The following is a 23,396-nucleotide window of genomic DNA, read 5'->3' on the forward strand; positions in this document are numbered from 1 at the left end:
ATAGGGTAAAGACAATGACTTGTTTAGACTGCTCTATACACTATACACTGAAACCTAAGTGCAATATTTTTATTCCAAAGTTTTATTTTATAATTATATGGTAAAAATGGGAAAGTCAGCAATTTTTTAGTCATAATGTGCTGTGACACTTTTGTATTTTCATGTCTGATTTTGTAAGCAAATCGTTTTTAAGTCAGGGTACGCAACTTGGGGGTATGCCAGACAGATGAGACTGAAAGAGGTACAGTAGTCTGGAAAGGTTGAGAGCCACTGGTGTAGAGGGTCCTTTCACTCCCAGAGTTGATATACTTGCTGAGAGTGCCTGGAGTGGCTGCAGGTGAAGCATCCGGCTGGTCTGCCTCAGGCAGCTGCTGCATCTCTCAGGCTGAGAATGCTGTGCCACATTGCCCTCTGCTGGCTGTTCTTTCACATTCCAGCTCAGGTAAAGTTAGTAAAAATATTAAACAAATAAAAATAACATGAACAGAAAGTTAAACCCATATAAGGAACTTCTGGATACTCATGTCCCTTTTAATCGGTATCTCTGGAGCAGAGAAAGGATTTATTCCCTTAAGGTGTTTCACATTTTGTTCAGAAATTAATTGTTTATTTAGCTGTGAGGGGCATAACTCATACATTGTTGATCAGTTTGCAAAAAAAACTTTTCAGAAAACATCTTGGGCTTATACCCTTTCTTTGCCAGTACAAACATAGAAGACTGTGGTGGCTTATTGATGTTATTCTCTGATCTAATACATTAACACTATATAAATTTATCTGAGTCCAGACTTTCTCTCCAAATGAGAAATGAGTTTGTCATTTGTGAGTAGCAGGTTTTTTTTAAAGTGAACTAGTTTTCTGTCTTGTACGGTTTGATAAGACAAGATTGAAAAAATTGTCAGGCAAGACAAAGAATTGGAATGTATTCTGTCAGTTTAAAGGCATCCAAGTGAAACCCAGCAAACACAATGATGGTCTGTGCACTTGATCTGGAAAAGACAAGAAGTGTGGAGTGTGCATGAATTTTGGTCTGTGTGTTTGTTTTCATATTTTTTCCTGGATGCTACACAATTGCATGACTGCTCTGTTTTAATCCTGACTTGGACCTCTGAATGCTACTGGAATACAAACAGATGATAATTTTTGTAACAAATATTATTAACATATATTTGTAGTTTTATTCCTCTGCTTGGTTTTATTAAATAATTATTTTATTATATATTGACAGTATATTATAGGCCTTATATTTTCAGTCTGGAATCATCCAGGCCTTCCTTTCTGTGCCTGAAATGTGGTGCTCACAGCTAAGTTCATTTAGACATCCAAGAAATTGATTTGCAAGCATATTCATATATTTAGATGTCTACGGGTAGGATTTTTTAAAAGTGCTCAGTGTTGGCCCAACCATGCTCCCTTTAAGCCAAAGGGAGTTTTACCATTGTCTTCAATAGGAGAAGAGTTAGGCCAATTGAGTGCTTTTGAAAATCCCATCTGTTATGACCTTACCAGTGCACACAGTTATTACCACACACCAAGTACAGGAGCAAAAGGAGAGAACATCAGTTTAAAAAAAAAATCAGACCCTGCACCTGTATCACGTATATTTTAACGTATGTACTTTACAAAACATATGGCTCTAAAGCCTCAATCCTGCAGTGTGGTACGTGCAGACAGACCCCTGTGTCTGCAGAGCTCCATTTACTTTAACGTGGCGGTCCACCCATATGCATCACATTGCAGGATCAAAGCCTAAACACCGTGGTGGTTGCGGCCATATAAGTACAAGGAGTAGAGATGTATGTTCCCGAGGAGAAAATACAGGTAACTGAGTCACTGTCTGTTTCGTTCTAAAGAGCCCATCACCAAAGTAGCTAGCTAGGCACCAATAAACTTGATAGGAACTGTTTAGAAATAATTATGTCATGCCTCTATGTCTTTAACAGTCTTCTCTATAGTATTTGCCATCCCAGCATGAGTCATGGTTTCTCGAATCTCTTTCTCTAGTGCTTGCATTTCCTCCCATTTAGCAAGAACTTGGCACCTCATAGATTCAATCTGTTCAGCAAGGGTAAGAGGTTTCTCTTCAGGCAGTTTCATAGCATGGTCCCTGGAGGTCTCTGGAACTATAAAAAGGCAGGCATGGTTAACAGGACAGTGTTGCCAGAGAATTATTTGGCTATTTTGTGCTAAACTGTTGCAATCTCAGTTTGAGGACACAGTGAAAATGGCAAAATGTCTATAGAGAGACCAATGAGACATTAAATTGTATGCTCTTTTCTCAGAAATTGCCAGATGATGAATCAGCTTGCAGGCACGCATGGTACCTGGGAATTACATCTTGTCTGGCAGCACAATGTGTATGATAGTGTCTGGTTCATTCTTAGTAGATAATAAAGTTGATTGGGTGTTCTAAAAAAAAGAACGAAAAATCTACCCAGTTAGTGAGTAAAGTATCACTGCTAAGTATCTGCTAAAATATTTAGAAATAACCACTCATAAATTATACAGTGTTTTGTTATGGTGATGCTCTAATGTTCTTTTCAAACCAAAAATCCTTCTCTATCCCGATGACCTTCCCCAATTGCACACATTTGCCATCCCTTGCAGCTACCTACATTTCTAACTTAGGCTATGTCTACACCACGCACCTTCTCGTGACAGAGTCGTGCTGCTAACAGGTGCGCAGTGTAGCTGCTCTTTGTCGCAGGAGAGCTCGCCTGCCGACAAAGCGCTGTTCACACTGGCGCTTTTCATCAGTAAAACTTTTGTCGTTTGGGGGGAGATGTGTGTGTTTTTTCACACCCCTGAATGACAAAAGCTTTACTGACAACAGTCCAGTGTACACAAAGCCTTCATTTCCTGTGCCATGCAGTGAGCATCATCTTCTTCCACACATCCCCCACCAGGAAACGGGCAGCATCACATTTCTGCCTTTGGTTTCAGTAGTCCTGCCAGTGATCATACTTGGTATAATAAACAGCAGTCAATGCATACCCCCCTGTCTATTGTAGGTAGGCCTCACAGCAGAGGTGAGTTTTAAGGAGGGATTTGCTAAAAACAATGCGGTAATTTGTAATGTTTGTAAAGGTTTTGAAGGCACAAACTGCTAACGATTATCATTGTGGTTAAGGTTCTACACTCAGGAGACCTGAATTCAGTTCTTGCTTATGCCACAGACTTCCTGTGTGACCTTTGCCAAATATCTTAATCTCTCTGTGCTTCAGTTCTCCATCTATAAAATGGGAATAATAGTAGTATTTCCTTTTCTGTCTTGTCTAGACTATAAGTGTACAGAACAAGGACTGTCTCTTACTTTGTGTTTGTATAGTGACTAGCACATTTGGACCTCAATCTCATATTGGGTTTTTAAGCATAGTATTCAGCCCCTTCTGATTTTGTTCTTTGTAATTCCTTTTTATCTGAAGCTTTCCCCATACAGTTGTCTAATATATTTAAAATGTTGGGGAGGGGAGCTTGGGATTAAGTGGACCAGCGTTTCTGAAATGCAAGACTTTAAAAATGGAAGCGTTTTCACATAGTTCTTAAGTCTTCTAAATCGTTTCATGCACAGCCATTTCTAAGAAATGTCTTGGCCTAGAAACTTCAAATTCATTAGTTCTGTCAGAGATCTAGAGCCAATTATCATTTCTGAGAGGGACAGCTATAAAGCTTTGGAATTCAAAGCCTGTGCCAAGTTGTAGAATCAGAAATAGCAAAGCAAATGCAGCCCCAGCTAAGTCCACTAAAGTGCATGGAGTTACATCAGGGAGGAATTTGGGCCAGCACATTTCCCGAGTGACGAAAAAGCCGAAGTTGGTTTGATTATACGGCACTTTTCATATGCAACATGTGTTCATAATAATGAGTAAGATACTGATAGTAGCACCTAAAATAAGGCACTGATAACAGATCACGTGCAGCCTTGGGTATGATGCTGTATTTAATTGAGAGGGAGAGTATGGGCCAAAACAGAGTTACGTCCTCCATTTCAGAAGCTGCCATTTTGTATTTAACATATGTGCGGAGCAGCTATCAGAGACAGCCAGAAAGCATCTCACCTTAACAATTCATGTGGCTATTTATTCTCTCTATTTATAGTGTAGAAGCTTACCATTGTATATGGTCACATGCTATGTAAAGAAGCCATGTTTTGCATCTGTCATAAATACAGACTTTTAACAAATGCATGAAATATAGATGTACTATGCAGTCTGACTTGGCATACTGTATTCTACCCTGATGACATTTTATAGAACTTCAGAAATGGCCCAGTTCATCAGAAAATAAAGTCTCTTTCCTTTTTGCCCTTTCATGCACCTCCAGATTCACATACTTTTTTCTTTATTGAATCAGCTGAAAGACCCTGATCCAATGCTCATTGAAGGCAAATTCAAAACTGATCAAAGGAGAGAATTATTCATGCAGCACAGAATTAGTGTGTGGAACTCATTGCGACAGGATGTTGTTGAGGCTGAGAATTTAGCAAGTGTCAAAGAGGGATCAAACATTTATATAAATAACAAGATTATCCAGAGTTATAGTCGCTGATGCTTAAAAGAGTTTATGAAAGGACTATGAAAGCTCATGCTGCACAACTTAACCTGCCCTCTGACTATTAGAGATCAGGACAAGACCTTCATGAAGTGTCAGATTATCTCACATCTGAGGTATCTCCTGCTGGCTATAAGATACTTAACTAGATGGACCACAGGTCTTATCTGGTGTGGCACATGCCCCGTGTTCTTTAATAAATGCAAATTCTCCTATTGATGTCAGTGGGATTTAGATCAGGCCCAAAATGAAAGGCAAGGAAAATGTTATGTTGCCTTATCCTACAAGATGTTTAGCACCACTGAGATCTATTTCTTTGCTTTTCGTTAGAAGCTGTTTAGCTTCAGTGTGTTTTGGTACCCTGAGTCACAATATATGCGTGTGTGTGTGTGTGTGTGTGTGTGTGTGTGTGTGTGTGTTTCTTGCAAGACACCACTTCTGTAAATCCACATTGTGTTGTTACTTACCAAGTTTACTCTCAGGAGACTGGCTCACCCACAATTGAATTTCTAATTCATTTCTGAGTCTAGCATGGAACAAAAGAGAACACTGTGTTAATGTGATCACGGCCATGTTTTGAGTATCACACTGCAGATTAGACATGAGCCAAGGCAATTCAGGTAATCCTGCAGCTCTTATACATGTGAGGATTCCCACTGACATCCATAGGCCAAATTCTGAGCTCAGGTATACTTGTGTAAATGCAGAGTAATGGTTAATTCAGTGAAGTGACTGGAGTTACTCTGAATTCGAGTGATGTAAATCAGAGAAGAATTTGGTCCATGATCCCTGCTCTGAGAAACTTGCAGACTCGAGGCATCATCACACTGAGCCCTTGTTTCATGAAGGAAGTAATATTAAAATGGCAACAGAGAGAAAACAGCTTGTTTGCTTAATGGAACTACTGAAACAACTACACATTATTTAAACACATGGTAGGATACACACATAATCCAGAAACACATGTGGAGTGCTGTCCATGTAATCCATTGCAGACCCATGTAATGATCAGCTGATCACATACTTGGCCCTCCTCTCGGGTTCTCTGCTGATTAATCCATCTCCCCGGACTTGTTTTAAAATTGCAAGCAGCTTCAAATGAATACCATTTTAAAAAGATATCAACCAAGAAACATTTCCTTCTTCTGCCCCTCCACCACCAACAATTACATGAGCCCAAGCAAAATTCAGACCTACACCAGTAACGCCTTTGGTCTACTTAAAAATGTTACAGCTTTAAATTCAGATTACTAGTAGCAGAAATGAAGATACCATTGGGACAGGAATATCCCCTTTCTCTTATAACACAGACTCCCCTCTAGTCCTGGAAGATCTTGTGATAATGGACTTCTACCCCTAACATTGTCACAAATGTGAAGAGCTATTTTAGGTCATATTTGGAGGTTTGTATTATTCCCTCTGAGCCCAACACAGTTGGATTCATGGTAAGATAGGCACCTGGGTTTGCTACTAGAAGAATACGGAAAATAGTAAAAATGCATTTTTCTTAAAATCTAAACATTTGTAAGATATGGTGCATATACAGAATGCATGAAGTTGTGAGATGTTATAACGGTTTTACAACACACTCCAAACACAACACACAAAACCATTCTCTGAAGTGTCCCTAGTCACTGTTTGCCAGAAGCTGAGAATGGGCGACAGGGGACAGATCACTTGATGATTACCTGTTCTATTCATTCCCTCTGGAGCACCTGGCATTGGCCACTGTCAGAAGACAGAATACTAGGCTAGACAACCATAGGTCTGAACCGTATGACCGTTCTTATGAGCCATCCCAAACTCATATCAATAAAACCCTTCTCCCATACCAATCTGTCGCACAATCTGTCTCTGTAGACAACAACACACATGTTTAATTGTTTGGGCACTGTTAATTAGCAACATGTTTTTGCTGCAGTTTTGTTTGCTGTAAACAAGGCTCTGTCACACTTCAATATCTTAATGATCATAGAATTATACAAAATAAGTTTGGAAAGCGCAGTGTTAATGCTGCTATGTACACAATACATCAAATAAAAATAACTACAAAATAAATTAAACAGACCTATTCAGTCATCTAATCTAGGTAGCTCATGCAAATGAGAATAAGGAAAAAAGACGAAAGGGAGCAAAAGTCAACTAGGTTAGATTGTGACTCGCTAGTTCTTGACTTTGATGGAAGGGGTGTTGGAGGCAGGAGCATGTGATTGAATGAGTGTAAGGTGTAATAATATTGTAAGGGTGTATTTTGAAACAAAAAATGGTTTGTCTCCAATTCATGTAAATGGGTCACCAGCAAGATTTCAACAGTCCAGTATGGACTCAACAACTTGAGCAAGGAATAACTCCATTTCTTTTGCAGTAGTAACAGACTCTCATCCTCTATAAGTACTAGGCACTAGAGTGGGATAACACATATGGTTTGCATGTCTCTTACTGTTACAGCACTTACTCTTCATTTCTCTTCCAGACACTTTTGGCTTTTTTCACAAGGGTCTGTACTTCTCGCCTGAGCTCTTCTATTTCTCGTGTCTTCACAGGTCTTTTCCCCATACCTTTTACCTGAGCCATCAGGGTCTGTGAGATTAAATAAACAGGAGTGAAATATGAGAACATGCACATTTATAAGGGGCATATGGAAGAAATGTGCAAGAACTTGTACAATTTTTCTCCATTGGGCTGATCACAATTTTTTTTAGGTGAAAAATCAATTCTGAGGGAAACTTCTGAATGAGGATAAGTGCTAATGCTAACACTTCCACTGATGAACCAGAAAAACTACCGCATGTTTTACAACCATCTCTATAAATAGACAATTAATTCTAATTCCACAGAGACATTGGAAAGGTAGAGTAAAGGTGGTTACCAACAGAAAGAGGACTGACAATGCTGTGTATCTTCCCTGCCAATTATCTCTCCATTCCTATCCATCTGAAGGCTTTGCTGTTTGTGGGATAATCCCTTTCGTTGCTTCTCTCCTGTGTAATGGGCTAGTTATGCTAGAGAATGCATACTTCCACTACTGTCAGCGGTGTCCGGTTCATCATTACCATGATTTCAACAGATCATCATAGTAACACAGCAGCACCAGGGCCCCAGCACAGAGTGCAATTAAGAAAGGGAGGTGATACCTGGGTGAAATCCTCACCCCACCGAAGTAAATGGTAAACTCCCATAGGGCCAGGATTCTCATCTTGAGCCTACAACAAAAGCCTGTACTTGTGGTTGGCAGGAGACCATTGACCAAAACGATTACTTTTATATTTCACAGTAAAAGCAAAACGAAAGGGTAAAATGTCACACTGTATCCTTGTGTTACGAGCTTCCTGACAGCAATATATAACAACAGCAGAAAACACTATCAATCAGAGAGAATAAAACAATTACAAAAGAGAATAAGGTGTGTCAACACAGCAACTGGGAGCATACTTCCCAGTGCGGATTGACAGATGTGCCCTAGTTCTCCTTGAGTAAGAGTCCTAAAAATAGCAGTGTGGCTCCCACAGCATGTGTGGCGGTTCGTGGCCCCGAGAACAAACACACCAGATTACCTGACTCCCTGGGTCAGCAAGGCCACACTGCCGCTATGGCCACACAACTTATGTTTAGTGGGCTAGCTCAAGTGGAACTAGTATGCATCTGTCTACCCACTCTGGGAAGCATGTTCCCAGCTACTATGGATCCATACCCTTAGAGAGCCAGTTTCTGCGACCTGATTCAAAGCTACCCAGTCCCTGGCCCAAATGACTACATGCTAGTGGAGAATCAGGTGAATCACGGCACTCCCCCTCCCTGTCCTGCCGGCACTGCACCCCAGAACACTCCCAACATTCCCTTTTCTTCCCGCTATGCTAAGGGGGAAGGCAGCTGATGTAGAAAGCACAGGAAGCTACCTTTACCTCAGCTTCATTCCGGTGGCGAGTTCCTGTGCGTAGGAGGAATGCTCCTCCTGCTTTAAGGGAACAATACACCACAAAATTGCCTTAGACAGGAGTTTCTGGCTTGAAATGTTTACACAGCTCTGTGTAATTGTCAGTACAAATACCAAAGCTTAAATTCAGATTTTGTGCTCCGCACAAAACCACTGTGCAGAACATTTCTCGGAGGCACCCTCCCCACTCTCTTAGCTTTAAACATCTGGCTGTGTGAACATATATTTATGTCTACAGATAGCTGGACATTACAGCGTGGCACTTATTCAGAATGCTTTCTTTTCCATTTGTGAGGGTGGTATTTTGTGACGCAGCTATAAGTCTGCTAGGAATTGGAGTGAAACCACTAGCTCACTCGACAGAGACCAACAAAACAGATGTCAGTGGTAGGGACTAAAAGTCACCATCATTCTGTGCTTGCTTCAACCAGGTACTCAGAGATAAATAATACTGAATTTAAATTACGAATCCCCGAGCCATTCATTCTACTCAAATTCCCCCCTTCTGGCCACAGAAGACAATGGAACATATCTTAATACAGAGTGAACAGTGTGCAGATGCAGTATTCATTAATGAAGTCAAAGCTCCCCAACAATACATATAGCCAGACTTCATGGTTGGGTGCTTCAGCATATTCAATTCAAGCTGTTTCTGCCAACTTTGTTTTTATGCCTGAAATCTGCTGCCTCCTTAGCCTTTTGCTGTTGGTGCTCCTGCAGAAGTCCTCATAAGCAATGAAATAACGGGCAGACTTTAGATCTTTGTATCAAAGATAAGTGCACATTACTTTCAGTGGTCCCAAAAGTGTCTAAATCACAGGACAAAATAATCAAGGGCTGTTCAGTTTCACGTAACTTGTGTCTGTGTGCGCTCATGGGTGCATGTGTCCGTTTGCATGTGTCCAAAGGAAGTTTTAACTCATCCATGTGGCTCCATCTGCTGTTTTCTAAGCTTTGAATGCAAGTAATATTGACCTTGTGACCTCATTCTGAGCTGCCATCGGCAAATGACTATTACCTTGTATTGTGTTATAGGCAGAGAATCCAGAAGTATCACCATGTAGAGCTCATATTCATTCTAAACAAACAAAGAGGAACGAGGAACATTACAGAACAATTAGCAACAATGTTCAGAGATTATACAGACTGGATTCACTTCAACACCAGCAACCACGTACTGTACGTGCTCTACAAGAACCTTTTCTGATAGGGCTAGGAATGAGTGTGGTCTTGATCTCACTGAAGTCATTTGAAAGAGTTGGATCATGTCATTTGTTAGTAAATATACCGATTCATAGTGCATTCTTGCCACCCTCTCAAGCTTCCTTTAACGTAGACTGTCTTTATTCTCCAACCCGCCGCTCCTTCTCTTCTCACTGCCATTAATCCTAGATAGTACTCTGTTTCCTGCCTTTTGCCATTACCCTCTGCCAACTATTGGAAGGCACTGGGGTGTGTTCACTTTCTTAACAAGTGTGAAATGTTGCCATTTCTCTCCCTCTCAAATATCAGACCGTGTCAACCTGGCACTGTCTAATGTCAATGGCATAATTTGACTATGTACAGAACAGAAAGAGTGAAACTCAATTTTCGTCACAGAGTTTTTAGATTCTGTTCCATATTAGAGTCACTCTCACAAGGGTACAGCCGGAGGGACAAATAGATTTGATGTCCAGAGAGTTTTAAATGTTAACTTTCAACATGACGACAGTTTAAAAACAGAGGGGGGATAACAAACACTGACTAATGCAGCTAGGTAATAATACAGTAATCAGCATTTTTCATATGTAGATCTCTGAGGGCTTTACATGGTGAAGTATTATCATCCCCATTTTACAGAAAGGGAAATTAAGACACTGAAAGGTTAACCCCGAATGACAAAAGTTTTGCCGATGAAAAGCGCCGGCGTGAACAGCGCTTTGTTGGCTGAGCACTCTCCTGCCGACAAAGCTACTGCCGCTTATTGTGGGTGGAAGTGTTTTGTCAGCAAAGATGGGCTACACTGTGCACCTTTTAGCGGCGTGGTTATAGCTGAACAGCCATGTCGCTATAAGGTGTTTAGTGTAAACAAAGCCTTAGAAACTGGAGAACAGAAGCTGAAATGAAGATGAAAGGCAAGTATTGAAAATATAAGGAAATATAGAGTCTGTGGCATTAATAAAGTCACAGTTAAAGACCTTGTGAAACTCCGGATTTAGTACCTTTTAATGGCATGTGCTCTATGCCTATTATGGTCGAAGATTTTGTCAAGTTATTTTAAGAGACCTAGTTAATTGCTATAAACCTTCAAGTGTAACCTTTGATTTATATATTTCCAATTTGCAGTTTAAAAATGAGGGATAAAAACCAAACTGAATTTTTTAAGGCTTGAGCCTGCAGGGTGGTTATAGATAATTTAATTTAGTGGAGATTTGTGAATGGCACATTAAGTGATAAAATAAAAACTTTATTTAATATAAAATACTTAAGAAAACAGGCATTACAATATAACCATACACTGCATTTATACTTACATTTTAAGGTGGAATGAGGCATTTTTAAAGGTGATTAGTCCCTAAATGAAGAAAATGGGTATAATCCTTTTTCTATCAGTTCCTTGATGATGGATGGGCATACCTAAGCTAAAAGTAGCAGGCTACCCTTTTTATAATCAATTATAACACCCCTTAAATAATTAAAATTAAATTTACCTTTTACCATTCCTATATTTCCGCTACCATAATTAAATATATTTTTACTTTTTCATTGGCTATTTAACATTAAATATTATTTTAATTAGCATTTGTGTAAATACCATACCGCTAACTATTAATATAGAAAGAAGAAAAGGAGTACTTGTGGCACCTTAGAGACTAACAAATTTATTAGAGCATAAGCTTTCATGAGCTACAGCTCACTTCATCGGATGCATTTGGTGGAAAAAAGTTTTTTCCACCAAAGGCATCCGATGAAGTGAGCTGTAGCTCACGAAAGCTTATGCTCTAATAAATTTGTTAGTCTCTAAGGTGCCACAAGTACTCATTTTCTTTTTGCGAATACAGACTAACACGGCTGCTACTCTGAAACCTAATAATATAGAGAACATTTTCCAAAACATTAACAATTTATTTAAAACACTTGTAAAAACCGGTTAAGATCAAACTGTGTTTACAATGACCACACTGCAGCTTAAGTGGGGAGGTAAAGTGACCATTTTGGCTGGGACAGTACCTTTTTTAAGCCCTGTCCTCACTGTCCTGACTTTTTTTGGCAAAAGTGGGCATTTGTCCCATTTGTTCTTGCCGACTTGATCAGTTGGCAAAAGCAAACAGGACAAATGCCCACTTTTGTCAAAAAAGCGGTGTGCGGAGGAATGTGCAGGGTGGGGGAGCAGCAGTGGTAGCCCATGCAGGGGGGAGGCAGGGCTCGGGTGAGAGACTCAGGCCAGCCCCACACGATGTGCGGGGGAGGGGGTTGCTCAGGCTAGCCCCACACGATGTCCCATTTTCCCTTTGGGAAATATGGTCACCCTTGTGGGGGAGGGGGAATAGAGTTTTACAGGCAGAAAATGAGAGAGGGGCTCAGAAGCTTCCACAAAAGTGGGCGTGGGAAGATGTTTTGGAACTGCTTGATGTATACTGGCAGGGGCAAGAAGTGATCATACATTTCTGAAGGTCAATGACTTATCAGGGAGGCTGGGATGAATCTGTTATTCAGGTGGTGAGCCTGAGGTCTGCCCCATGGTGGCTTTGAGGGCATACAACTGGAGAGGGATGGGCCTCTCTTTATGCATGGTGACGGGAGTCCCCTCACAACGTACCAGTTCATTACAATGTTGAGACAGGGACTGACAAAGCTGGCGCTGCCAGCCCAGAAATTTGATTCCCACTCATTCAGGACTGGGGTGGCACCAGCAGCAGCACAGCTAGGTATGGGGGCAGAGGCAATCGGACACTGGCATTCAGAAGCCTACAGAATGTATGTGAGACCCCAGGGGGTGAGTCAGTGTTAATTTATTGTATTTTCATTCCAGATGTTGGATGACCAGCCATGCAGATGGTGGTGTGGTTCTAAGGGCACAGTATTGGGGTTTTTTTTGAGCACATAGGTGGGCGGCCAAGTTGCCTGAGAATTTGCAGCTGTGAGGGCTTGTCAGTGATCACCAGATATAATTGTGGTGCACCTGGGGGGAAAACAATTTGGGAATATGTGAAGGGGTGGACTTAATGGGGAACTTTTTCCAGGAGTAAAAATTGTGTGGTTAGATTTGCTTCAATGCAGAATCTGGCAGGGATCTGTGAAGCCCCCTATGGTGGACAAGGTAAGGAGGTATGTGAACAGGGAGTTGGCCAAATTCCTTGGAGCCATAGGAGGGTCAGTAATTTTGCATTCTGGCATAGCATATGGGGCACTAGAGTTATTTCAGGAGGATGGGGTTCACCTGTCAGACTTGGGCATAGACATGTTTTTGGCTGATATAACAGGGGCATTAAGAGATGTCTGGGAACCTGACTGGATGGTAATTACTGGCACCTCCTTGTGGCAGACGTTCAGTGCAGGGGAGGGATACAGTTACCAGATAAATGTCTTGGTAAAGGTCTTAAAAAGGAGGTGATTGTTAAAGCAGCAGAAGTGGGGAAGGGGATTCTGGGCTCCTATGACTGGCATGGCAGGAAGCCGACCCTTCTTTCTTATAGTCCACCTTCACCGTGGTTCAAGGGGTGGGGGATGGTAAGGTCCCAGCAATGGATTGGCTGGGGGATCTGGATGGAAAAAGGGGTGGGAGGGGTGCTGGCGGAAACTCCTGGGTAGACACTGAATGATCATGGAGGTTCCTGCACTGTACACTTTTATCTGCCAGGTAGTCCCAGATATCCAATAATAAAGTTTCAGCCTGATTAAAACCATATCAAGTGTCTCCTGTCCTTCTTTCAGTATAGCTAGATAACATGACCTGGGGTTATGCCCTAACTTGTTTCCAACTTGCTTCTGAATTGTTTTACTTAACTTTCCTTATATTTTACCAGGCCTCACACTTGGCTATTGTCAAGCCTTGTTGAGCATACTTACATTTCAACATATTTTTATATCAATATAAGCAAACATTATCTTTATAGGCTACGCAACTGTGTGCATGTTCACAGCCCAGGAAATGCTGCCATCTCCTTAATGGATCTATGGAAGACCCTCTCTCTATTACCACAGTGATACCTGGAGATGATAGGGGAGCAGAGAAAGCTTTTTGTCATCTCAGATTGCTGGGCAGGCAGACTGACTTTTTCTACAGTTGCTCTCTCTCTCAGCACTTCAGCACTTCTCTGCTCTTGTATGTTTAGCAAAATAGAGCAAAGGAGCCAGGAGAGAGCACAAACGAAGAAAGAATCATCCAACCTTTGTGGGGGCAGAGCAATTACATACAAATTAGGAGATTCTTTGAGCATATCAGGAGCACAGGAAGGCTTAACAGGTGTGTCTGATTTAAATGTGTGGCCAAGAGATCAGGGAAGAATAAAAGGAAAGTATAAATGTCACTTCATTTACAGTAGCTAGGAAGGAGTAGACATCTTGGTTGCATAGAGTAATGTTAGCGGATTCCATGAAATTTTGTGAACAGTCCCTAGAGTACATAGGGCACAACACTGGTAATACAAAACAGGAGATAGAGAACCTTTAGATCACAATGTGCTAAGCCTGACTGGTATCTCTTACCTTAACTTCCTTCAGAATATCACCAAATATCAAAGAGCTGTTGCAAATATCTTCAAACACATCCCCAAAGACCTGCAGCCGTTTGAAATGGGGACGGTTACAATCACAGATCTTCTGGAGCTCCTGGAGTAAAAATCAGAATTAACAACTGTATGCAGGTGTATGTTGGATGAGTCATTCCCCACTCGGCTCTAGAGGGTACAGACAGCACAGACTCAGGGATATGCTTTAAACCAGTGATTCTCAAACAGCATCCTTCAACCCTCTGTGGATCTGTGGAGCCCTTCCTGATGGTGTACGGAATTAAATATTATGACAACCAAGCAATGGAAGATTAAAGAATTAGGAGGAGATCACTCAAGGAAAGATTTTCTCTCACTCATAACACGGTTCACAGGATGAAACATACATTTGGAGAACCCCGCTCAGCAGTAAGAAGAAAGGCTCAGATTGGACATGAAAAGTAAGTGTTGTTTATAATAGCGAAGAGAAAAGAAAGAGAAGCCCTAGGAAGAGTGTTATAGGCAGCAATTAGTATATTAGGCCTGAATATATTGTTAAGTATCGTTTAAGGCCAATTCCTCAGCCGTTATTAATCGATATAATGCCACAGGTTTCCACGGATCTATGCCTGTTTACAACAGATGAGAATGTTGCCCTTAGAATCCATCATCTCATTCCTTAAAGAAAACTGTTATGGAATCTTGGACAAGGTATGCAGCATTTATAACCTCATGGTTAGGGCTCTACCAAATTCACGGCCATGAAAAATGCATCGCAGACCATGAAATCTGGTCTCCCCACCCGTGAAATCTGGTTTTGTGTGTGCTTTTACCCTATACTATACAGATTTCATGAGAAAGATTTCAAATAGGGGGTCCTGACCCAAAAGGGATTTGCAGGGGGGGGGTCACAAGGTTATTTTAGGGGGGTTGCCATAAGGCCACCCTTACTTCTGCGCTGCCTTCAGAGCTGGGTGGGATGGAGAGCGGCAGCTGCAGGCTGGGAGCCCAGCTCTGAAGGCAGAGTCGCCTCCAGCAGCAGCGCAGAAGTAAGGTATGGTGTTGCCACCCTTACCTCTGTGCAGCTGCCTGCAGAGCTGCGCGGCTGGAGAGTGGTGGCTGCTGACTGAGGGCCCAGCTCTGCGGACAGAAGCACAGAAGTAAGGGTGGCAACACCATACCATGCCAGCCTTACTTCTGCGCTGCTGCTCGTGGCGGCTCTGCATTTAAGGCTGGGATCCCGGCCAGCAGCTGCTGCTCTCCAGGTACCCAGCTCTGACGGCGGCGCTGCCACAGTAGTAGGGCAGTAGTGAGGGTAGCAGTACCACATCCCCTCTACAATAACTTTGCATCCCCCCCACACACACACACAACTCTTTTTTGGGTCAGGACCCCCTACAATTACAATACTGTGAAATTTCAGATTTAAATAGCTGAAATAATGAAATTTACAATTTTTAAAATCCTATGACCACTAAATTGACCAAAATGGACCGTGAATTTGGTAGGGCCCTACTCATAGTGTTGTGACTGTTCATATAGACATCTCTTCTGATTACAAAATCTTAGGCATTAGAGACAGAAGAGAGATGTCAAGTCATCTGCTCCATCCCCATCCACTGCAACATTTGCTCTATATGGACTCTAGTCTAGTCTTCTAATACTCTGTTCATCTCCAACATCATACTTGTTTCAGGGAGATGTCCTTATTCAAGTGATGAGCCATGGCACAGTTTCACTTTGTGAACATTCATATCTCCCAACAGAGGCAGAAAGGGAAATGTGCAGATTCAATCAAAGGCCAAAGTTTGCCATTGCTGCTGGCTAACAGCTTTCACTGTAGTAGACTTTCACAAAGTCACAAAAAAATTGTGATGGACTCAAACTTGTCTTGGGGAAAATGTTCTCTGCATTTTTGTAGAGAAATGTCAATGTTTTTGCAGCAAATCAGTTGTGGGTTTTTTTTTATTAAGGCTAAACTGTTCTTTTATTCTAATAGCAAGATGCCATTTTCCTGCTTATGATAATGAACAGCCCACAATCTCTTCATTTCAAATTGTGGCAAACCTTGCTCCTCTGATTCTGATTCACATCGATGTACCTTCTCTAGCTCATTCTACTGACAACATGATCATCTTTTCTTCCCAGTGAAGAAAAGTCTCTCTTGATTCATTATCGCCTATAGCTGAGTCCCTTGGGTGAAGAATTAGTAAGTGCAAGGTTGGCCTATAAATTCTTGGTTTTTCTGGGAATCTTTAATGCAATGTTAACTCTATAAAGAGGCAGTTCCTGGGAGGTCTCTCTCAGGCATGTGTTTATTCCTTTGCCTATTCTTCTCCTGTTCTCTCTGATGCACCCTGGCACCAAGTGGAGAGATATTCCTCTATGGATACTATAGCAGGTGGAAGTTACCAACTTCTTAACCAGTTCTCTCAGCATGGCAGCTTGTATCTCAGAGGAGCCAAAGGTCTGGTGGTGGTTATCCTTCCTCAAGCATTCAGCCCTCTTACCAGAGATGAAGTGAGCTGTAGCTCACAAAAGCTTATGCTCTAATAAATTTGTTAGTCTCTAAGGTGCCACAAGTACTCCTTTTCTTTTTGCGAATACAGACTAACGCGGCTGCTACTCTGAAACTTACCAGAGATGTACACTTTGTCCTAGTGCAGCTGCTGCAGTAGGTTGGAGGCACCCAGGAAGTGGGAGCACACCTTTCCTTAGCTGTTTGTCACCCATTTCATTACCAACATCCGGTTTGCCCAATGCTCTCACTAAGGTGGGCAGCTGCCTCTTTCAAGCCTGGACTATCAGTCTCCCTTTCTGGCGAGCAGCCATCACTACTCGTTGACCTGTTAAGCTCAATTCCCTGTCTGCAAATACTGCTGATCACCAACCTGCTGCACTCTTATAAAATAGCTAGTGTGTAAATTGGGTGGGGGGAGCCAATGTATCAATGGCTAAGGACAACTAAGCTACCCAAAGTCCCCCTGGCCCACTAGTAGAGTGGTCCATCAGCAAAATGGCATCCTTCCTTAGAGGCCTTTGAAACCTGGTGGGTTCCAAAAATACAGAACAATTAGTGTTGATGACTTGAATGCTGCAGTGCAAGCAGGGATTCTATGGTGCATCAGAGAACCTCTGCTAGTACCTTCTTCATCCCATTCTGACATTCACATCCAAGCAGGACACCCTTAATCAAGGCCAGTTTTAGAATGGGAGACCACTTGCATTGAAGGGTAGATGCAAAAAGCTTGGCTATATCACTTCCTAAACTCTCTCTTGATTCAAGCTGAATAGAGTGCCAAGCTGGAGTCATCCCATATGCAAAGCCCAAAGCCTTATCCCAAATCAAACCATGGTTAGTGATCACAGGTAGTCTGTATTCTCAAACTTAACAGCAGGAACTGAAGAGCAAGATCAGGATCAGCCAATACCCTGTGTTTCTGAGAAAGACCCTATGCTGTGCATGTCAGTGGGACCAATACTGACACACTGTCAGCCTGTGCTATGACTCTTCCTTGGCCTAGAACAAATTTGTACCCACCCTCACACCCCTGCCCACCATGAAAAGGATCAAGGGACATAAGGCCTTGTAAAAATGATTCTCTCACATGCCCAGACTGAAATACATTTCCCTGCTTACAGCAATATTAATCAGCTGTTAGGTGACCCAGCAACTGCAGTTGGGTGCCCAAATGAGAACCTAACAAATCTTTTGTGTCTCTAACTACTACTAAATGAATCTCTTACTGTAACTCCTTAGCTACGAGTGGGAGCTCTCTCATGGCAATGATTAGATTTATCATTTCTTACCCTGTCCAGTTTAGAAGGTTTGCAGGATCTGAGGGGAGGATGTGTTGTGTTTGTAATAATTATTGACGTGCTTTCCCTTACCTGAGCCAACTTCCTTTCATGCCTCTCTGATGCTTTGCTCCCAGTGGTGTCATTGTCTAGCAGATCACGCTTGGCAATAAAATCCCTCTGAAAATGTAAAAACTTGTTAAACTGATCAGTTTTAGTCACTCCAGCCAAATATGAAGGCATAAACTGGTACTCATCCTTAGCAACTTCAGCAGCACAACGTCGGCTGTTCTTAACTGGCTTGTACTTCAACACCTTCATCTCTGGCACATCTAACTCTTCTCTTTTAAGTGGCTTATTGAGTCTGTCAGTTTCTTCCTCTATTTTCTTTTTAAGCTCTTTCAACTGCCTTTCCAAAGGAGTAAAAGTTAATGGGCCATTCACTGGGCGATCAACTCTGGCCATGAGTGCCTGAGAGTGTTTGTAGAAAGGAGAGGCAGATTTGGCACGTACTGGAACCAGTGTGGTGTTGGGGGTGAAATCAGCCAAAGTATTTTTCATCTTCTTGGCTGTCTCATCGCATATATTTTGAGCTGGGAATTGCTTTCTTTCTGTCGTGAAATGTGTTGGTTTCTTGGCGCTGTCCCAGTATCCCGGTTTTATATTCTCTTGCGGCTTATAAAGCTTGTTATGGTTTAAGTGTCCTGAGGTGTAAAGTTGAACATCAGCTCTGTGGGCCTTTTCCAAGCCATCTAAAAGATGAGTCAAGCTCCTCTCTTGCTTGCTTTCTGCCATGGTAAAACTGATTATATCACAGAAAACAACAACAAAAAGTAGGAAAGTTTAAGTTGAGAAAAACATTGAACATATGGCTCACCTCTTCTAGCTTCATAATAGAATATTTTAAGTGAAATTAGTGGTTGGATTCTCAGCCCTGGATAGCCAAGCCCATGAAGTATCAAATCAAACAGTATAGGAAGCAGTCATGTCAAATTCAACACGACTTCCCTACAACGTGCCCCATTCAGCATGCCTCAACCTTGAGCTGGGAGTACCACCTGTAGGGCTAAAAGTCTGAATCCATTCTCCATGCCCAGTATATTGCTGATCTCATCCCTACAACCATACCTGTAGGTGCCAGTTGTGATGGGAATTTTTGTAGGAGCCATGAATGACATTAGACTCTACAATGAGATAGACTGCAAACAGGGTGATCTGTGGAAAATTATAAGAAAGAATTCCAAGAGTTGTCAAAAATATTAGTGACAAGGAAAATTATGAGGGGAATTTCCTGATTTTTTGCAGGGAGGAATTGAGGTTTTTTTAAAAATAATTTTGTAACACATCTGATTGTCACTCACATTCTGTTTCAAAGTTGTGTCTTAAATCAGATCACTGTGGTGTTGTGGTCTCTTTGAAATCACTCAGGATAATGCCATTTCTGCAAAGAATCTGACAGAGGATGTCTGTGTAGTTTCATCAGGGCGCAATGTGGGAGAGCTGTGCATAAAGCCCTCATCCTACCCCTGTTTATGCCTTTGCTTAACTTTAAAACACAAGACTAATCCCACTGATTTCCATGAGATTACTCATGTGCTTAAAGTTAACCAAGTGTATGTATAAAAGCTTGCAGGATCAGGACCTTAGTACTAGACCCAGTGTGTGAGTCAATTTACAGTAGCTCAGCAACCAAGTGTAACTAAGGTGCTTAAGTTTAAACTCAGTTGTGGCAAAAAGACGTTTGTCTAATACAGTTTGGGCAGCCAACTTAGACATGTTAGAACAGAAGTGTTTTGCACATGCAGGAGCCTAAGCTATAACATGGTTTTTGAGTATAGCTCTAACCTAGTTTGACTCCAGGCACACCAGCCAGATATCACAGCTTTTTCATCACTACATGTAGGTTGGTATTTACCCAACAAATCTGTTGGACAAACCAGGCTTTGCAGAAGTATGTGCTGAGCCTCCAAGTGTCAGGGGTTCTGTTGCAGCTCCTCAGCAACTCACTCCCACTGGCACATGTGAAGTGGCTTGTAGTGAGGAGCTAAAAAATAATTTAAAAAAAAAATCTACATGCAGCTCCTTCCCCGCCCTTGCTATGTAAGAATGGTGGCTGAGAAACTGCAAAAAACAAACCCTAATCGACCAACTTAGTTTGATAGAGAGTCACAGTTTGGCCCCCATCTTTACTGGCGGTAGGACAAAATCATATTTAAACATGGTTCAATCACTGCTCCAGCTAACATAATGCGACATGACAGATCGGTATTGTCTGTGGCCACCCCATGTTTGGGGCTGTGTCAAAGCAAAGGTTCATCTAGCCCAGTATCCTGTCTTCCAACAGTGGCCAGTGCCAGGTGCCCCACAGGGAACGAACAGAACAGGTAATCATCAAGTGATTCATCCCATGTCACTCATTCCCAGCTTCAGGCAAACAGAGGAGCCTGGTCTGACTCTCTCTCTTGCCCACCCAGAAGCTGGGGCTATGTGCTGGCCTGGGGGTGTAAAGAAAGAAAAGGGGTTGTTAGGGCAGCCCAGCCGGCCTTTCTCCATTCCCCTACCCACAGTGCTGCTACCGCTCTGGCAACTCCCAGGTATTCCTAGTGCAGTGGAGGCTGCTGTTGTGGGAGTGACAAGGCTGGGCTCTTCAGAATATTTAGTGGTTTGAGCCAAAACATTTGCCAAAATGTTCCCAAGCAGAGACATGAGAGGAGGGAACTGGTGATTTTTAACACTCGGAGCTTGTCTACAAGAACAATTATTGTAGTTGTTCATGGCAAGCAGGGACGTGAGTGTGCACTACACTAGCCTGCTGGGGTCTGACTGTCCCTCAGCATCCTGCTGCTGGGTGTTAGTCCTCTTTGAAATGGGACTAGCTCAAAGTGCATCATCAAAAAATGGTGGCCGCGCATCAGCAGCGAGCTGAGGGACAGTCAGACCCCAGCAGGCGAGTGCAGAGTAGATTGACACCCCAGCTTGCCACAAACTCATTGTTCCTGTGGACAAGCCCTTAGCTAAATCTCCATAGACAGTCACCAGACACAGAAAAGGCACTATTGTAGCATGAGGGGATCTCCCCATCCTGAATGTCAAACAATGAAGGTGCTAATGCTTCTTAGAGAAAAGATCCCAAGAATCCATTATAATGAAAATTTTGGGAAACATAAATATAGGGTCTTGCTACTACCTTACCCTATCATTAAATAAGAACAAGCAACAGTGTAAATGAATGTGTTTTATAATATCCTGCAGTATTTGTCCAACATATTACATTTTACAACAGTACATTCTAATACAATACTACATTATAGCTATAGACGGCAGAGCTTGGGGGCTTTCCTGTGCAAAACTCGAGTAGTTCCTTGACAAGCTTACTTATGCCTGTTCCCAGCCTGCACTTGAGAGCTGCTGTGTGCTCTCAACCCCCGAGTGCTGCTCAGAGCCTTGTTGGATCATGCTCTGACACTGTAAGCTTACTAAGGCAGAGAACTTGAGTTCAATTCTGGCCCTATTTATGCTGGTGTAAACAGAATTATTGGAGTCTTTGGAGTTACTCCGTATTTATCTCAGCATAGCTAGGAGCAGATTGGGACCCTGCATCTGCCGTTATGCTTTACGTAGCACTGACCACATGCTTGGTACTGAATAATGAATGGTAGTAGTCCTGCTCTGCTTCTCGGCCTTGAGTCGACTGAAAGCACAATTCATTTTCAGACTTGCCAAACCCGCGAAAAAAACGCAGACATTGGGCTTGTTTTTGGCTTAATTGGCTTGTGCGTTGCTTGTTGGCTAGTTTTTGGCCTGTAGCTCGTTGTTTGTGTTTTTTTATCGGCCCCCGGCAAGCAGGGGCAAGAGGGGGAGAGAGTCAGGGGTGCACAGCAGGCCCACCACAGTCCCAGACTGCATGCTGGGGGCAGGGCCGTATTAAAGCAGGGGCTTTAGGGGCTTCAGCCCAGGGTCTTGGGCCAAGGGGAAGCCCGTGGGCTGGATGGGGCCCGTTGCTTCTTTTCATCCGGGCCGCGGCAAGTTTCCACGCTGAGGGCTGGTCACCGGTCCCCGAGCCTCGGCACACTCAGCCTCGGCCCCGGCCCCGGCCCCACCCCCACCCCCGCAGGGCTGGAGCTGCGAGTGCCGGCATGCCCCTGCGGCCCCTAGGCAAGAGGAGTTCAGGGGCAAGGGCAGGGGAGGGGATGCACACACACACTCAGCACCGCTGCCACGCACAGTCAGGCACGCAGGGGGATGCACACACATGCTGTAGCTGGACTGGAGCCAAAATCACCCAATTCATGCTTTCATTCTGATTGGCTGGGAGCCAATCAAAAAACAAGGAACTACAAGCTAGTGTAAAAGCCCTGAAAGCCAAAAAGCTAGCCAACATGCAACGCACGAGCCAATTCAGCCTAAAACAAGCCCAATTTCTGCTTGGTTTCCACGGATTTGACAACTCTTGGGGATCCTACCTTAGCCCCACTGCACCGCTGACCAGGAGCTGCCCAAGGTAAGCGCCTTCTGGCTGGAGCCTGCACCCCTTCCTGCACCCCAACCTCCTACCCAAGCCCAGAGCCCCCTCCTACACCCAAACTCCCTCCCAGACCCCGCACCTCCACCTCCACCTGCACCCCAACCCCCGTCCCAACCCTGAGCCCCTTCCTGCGCCCAAACTCCCACCCAGAGCCCACACCCCAAACCTCCTGCTGCAACCCAACTCCATCCCATCCCTGGCCCCACCCCAGAGCCCACCACCCAGCTGGAACTGCACCCCCTCCCGCACCCTTGCCCCAGCCCTGAGCCCACTCCCAGATGCCAAAGCCTCAGGGGCCCCATAAAATCGGATAGCCCTGGGCCCACAGGAGAGTTAATCTGGCTCTGGCCAGGCGGATCTAGTCACATAGAGTATTGGGGTTCTCAGGGGTTGGCTTGTTTTGAAATGGGATTAGCTTGATTTTTGGCTTATTGTGAAAGTCGGGGTGCTTATTGACCGCGTAAAAGTTGGCAACTGTGTTCATTTTCAGTAGCGCCCTTTCACGGCACCTTCTAGTAGTAACTCGCTCCTTCCGCACGGCCCGGCACACAGCCTCCAGGACCCGCCCATGCGTGCGCGTTGCTTTCTAAAAACGATTGGCTCTAAACCACTTTCCCACAGAACCCAGCCACGGGGGAACCATTGCAGCAGAGGCCCGAACGGCGGAACCGTAACTTACGTCAAGGCTCCGCCGTCCGCTCTCACCGGCTCCACTGTGTATCCAGCATAACTGCTTCCCTTCGGCCGGGGTGCTGTTACCGAGGAAACCAGCGAAACATTCTGCGTTCTCGCTCCTGCTGCTGCTGAGCAACCGTGCACGCTGCTGCAAAGGGAACCTCGGGAGGCAAGGGTATTTCCCAGTGGAGTCTAGCCAGCTTGTGGAATCGAAACCGCCTCC

At 43.4% G+C, this 23,396-nt stretch overlaps 1 protein-coding gene across 3 annotated transcripts in view; it reads right to left on the reverse strand.

Annotated features, from left to right (window-relative positions):
- The window catches only part of C3H6orf118 (chromosome 3 C6orf118 homolog), a 45,218-nt gene extending 21,822 nt beyond the window's left edge, over nt 1–23,396 (reverse strand). Inside the window, exons 1-8 of one of the 3 annotated variants that reach the window (XM_043511276.1) lie at nt 23,178–23,396; nt 19,102–19,188; nt 18,067–18,775; nt 14,174–14,296; nt 9,504–9,563; nt 7,007–7,131; nt 5,019–5,077; nt 524–2,123 (exon numbers count right to left, since the gene is read on the reverse strand). In XM_043511276.1, coding sequence (XP_043367211.1) covers nt 1,921–2,123; nt 5,019–5,077; nt 7,007–7,131; nt 9,504–9,563; nt 14,174–14,296; nt 18,067–18,775; nt 19,102–19,151 — 1,329 coding nt within the window. In that variant the 5' untranslated portion in view covers nt 19,152–19,188; nt 23,178–23,396 and the 3' untranslated portion in view covers nt 524–1,920. Of the gene's footprint in view, nt 1–523; nt 2,124–5,018; nt 5,078–7,006; nt 7,132–9,503; nt 9,564–14,173; nt 14,297–18,066; nt 18,776–19,101; nt 19,189–23,177 lie in introns of those variants that run through there. The other 2 variants (XM_043511277.1, XM_038397018.2) reach the window with 2 other exon arrangements.

The sequence above is a fragment of the Dermochelys coriacea genome, chromosome 3 (genome assembly GCF_009764565.3).
Source record: "Dermochelys coriacea isolate rDerCor1 chromosome 3, rDerCor1.pri.v4, whole genome shotgun sequence".
NCBI lineage: Eukaryota > Metazoa > Chordata > Testudines > Dermochelyidae > Dermochelys > Dermochelys coriacea.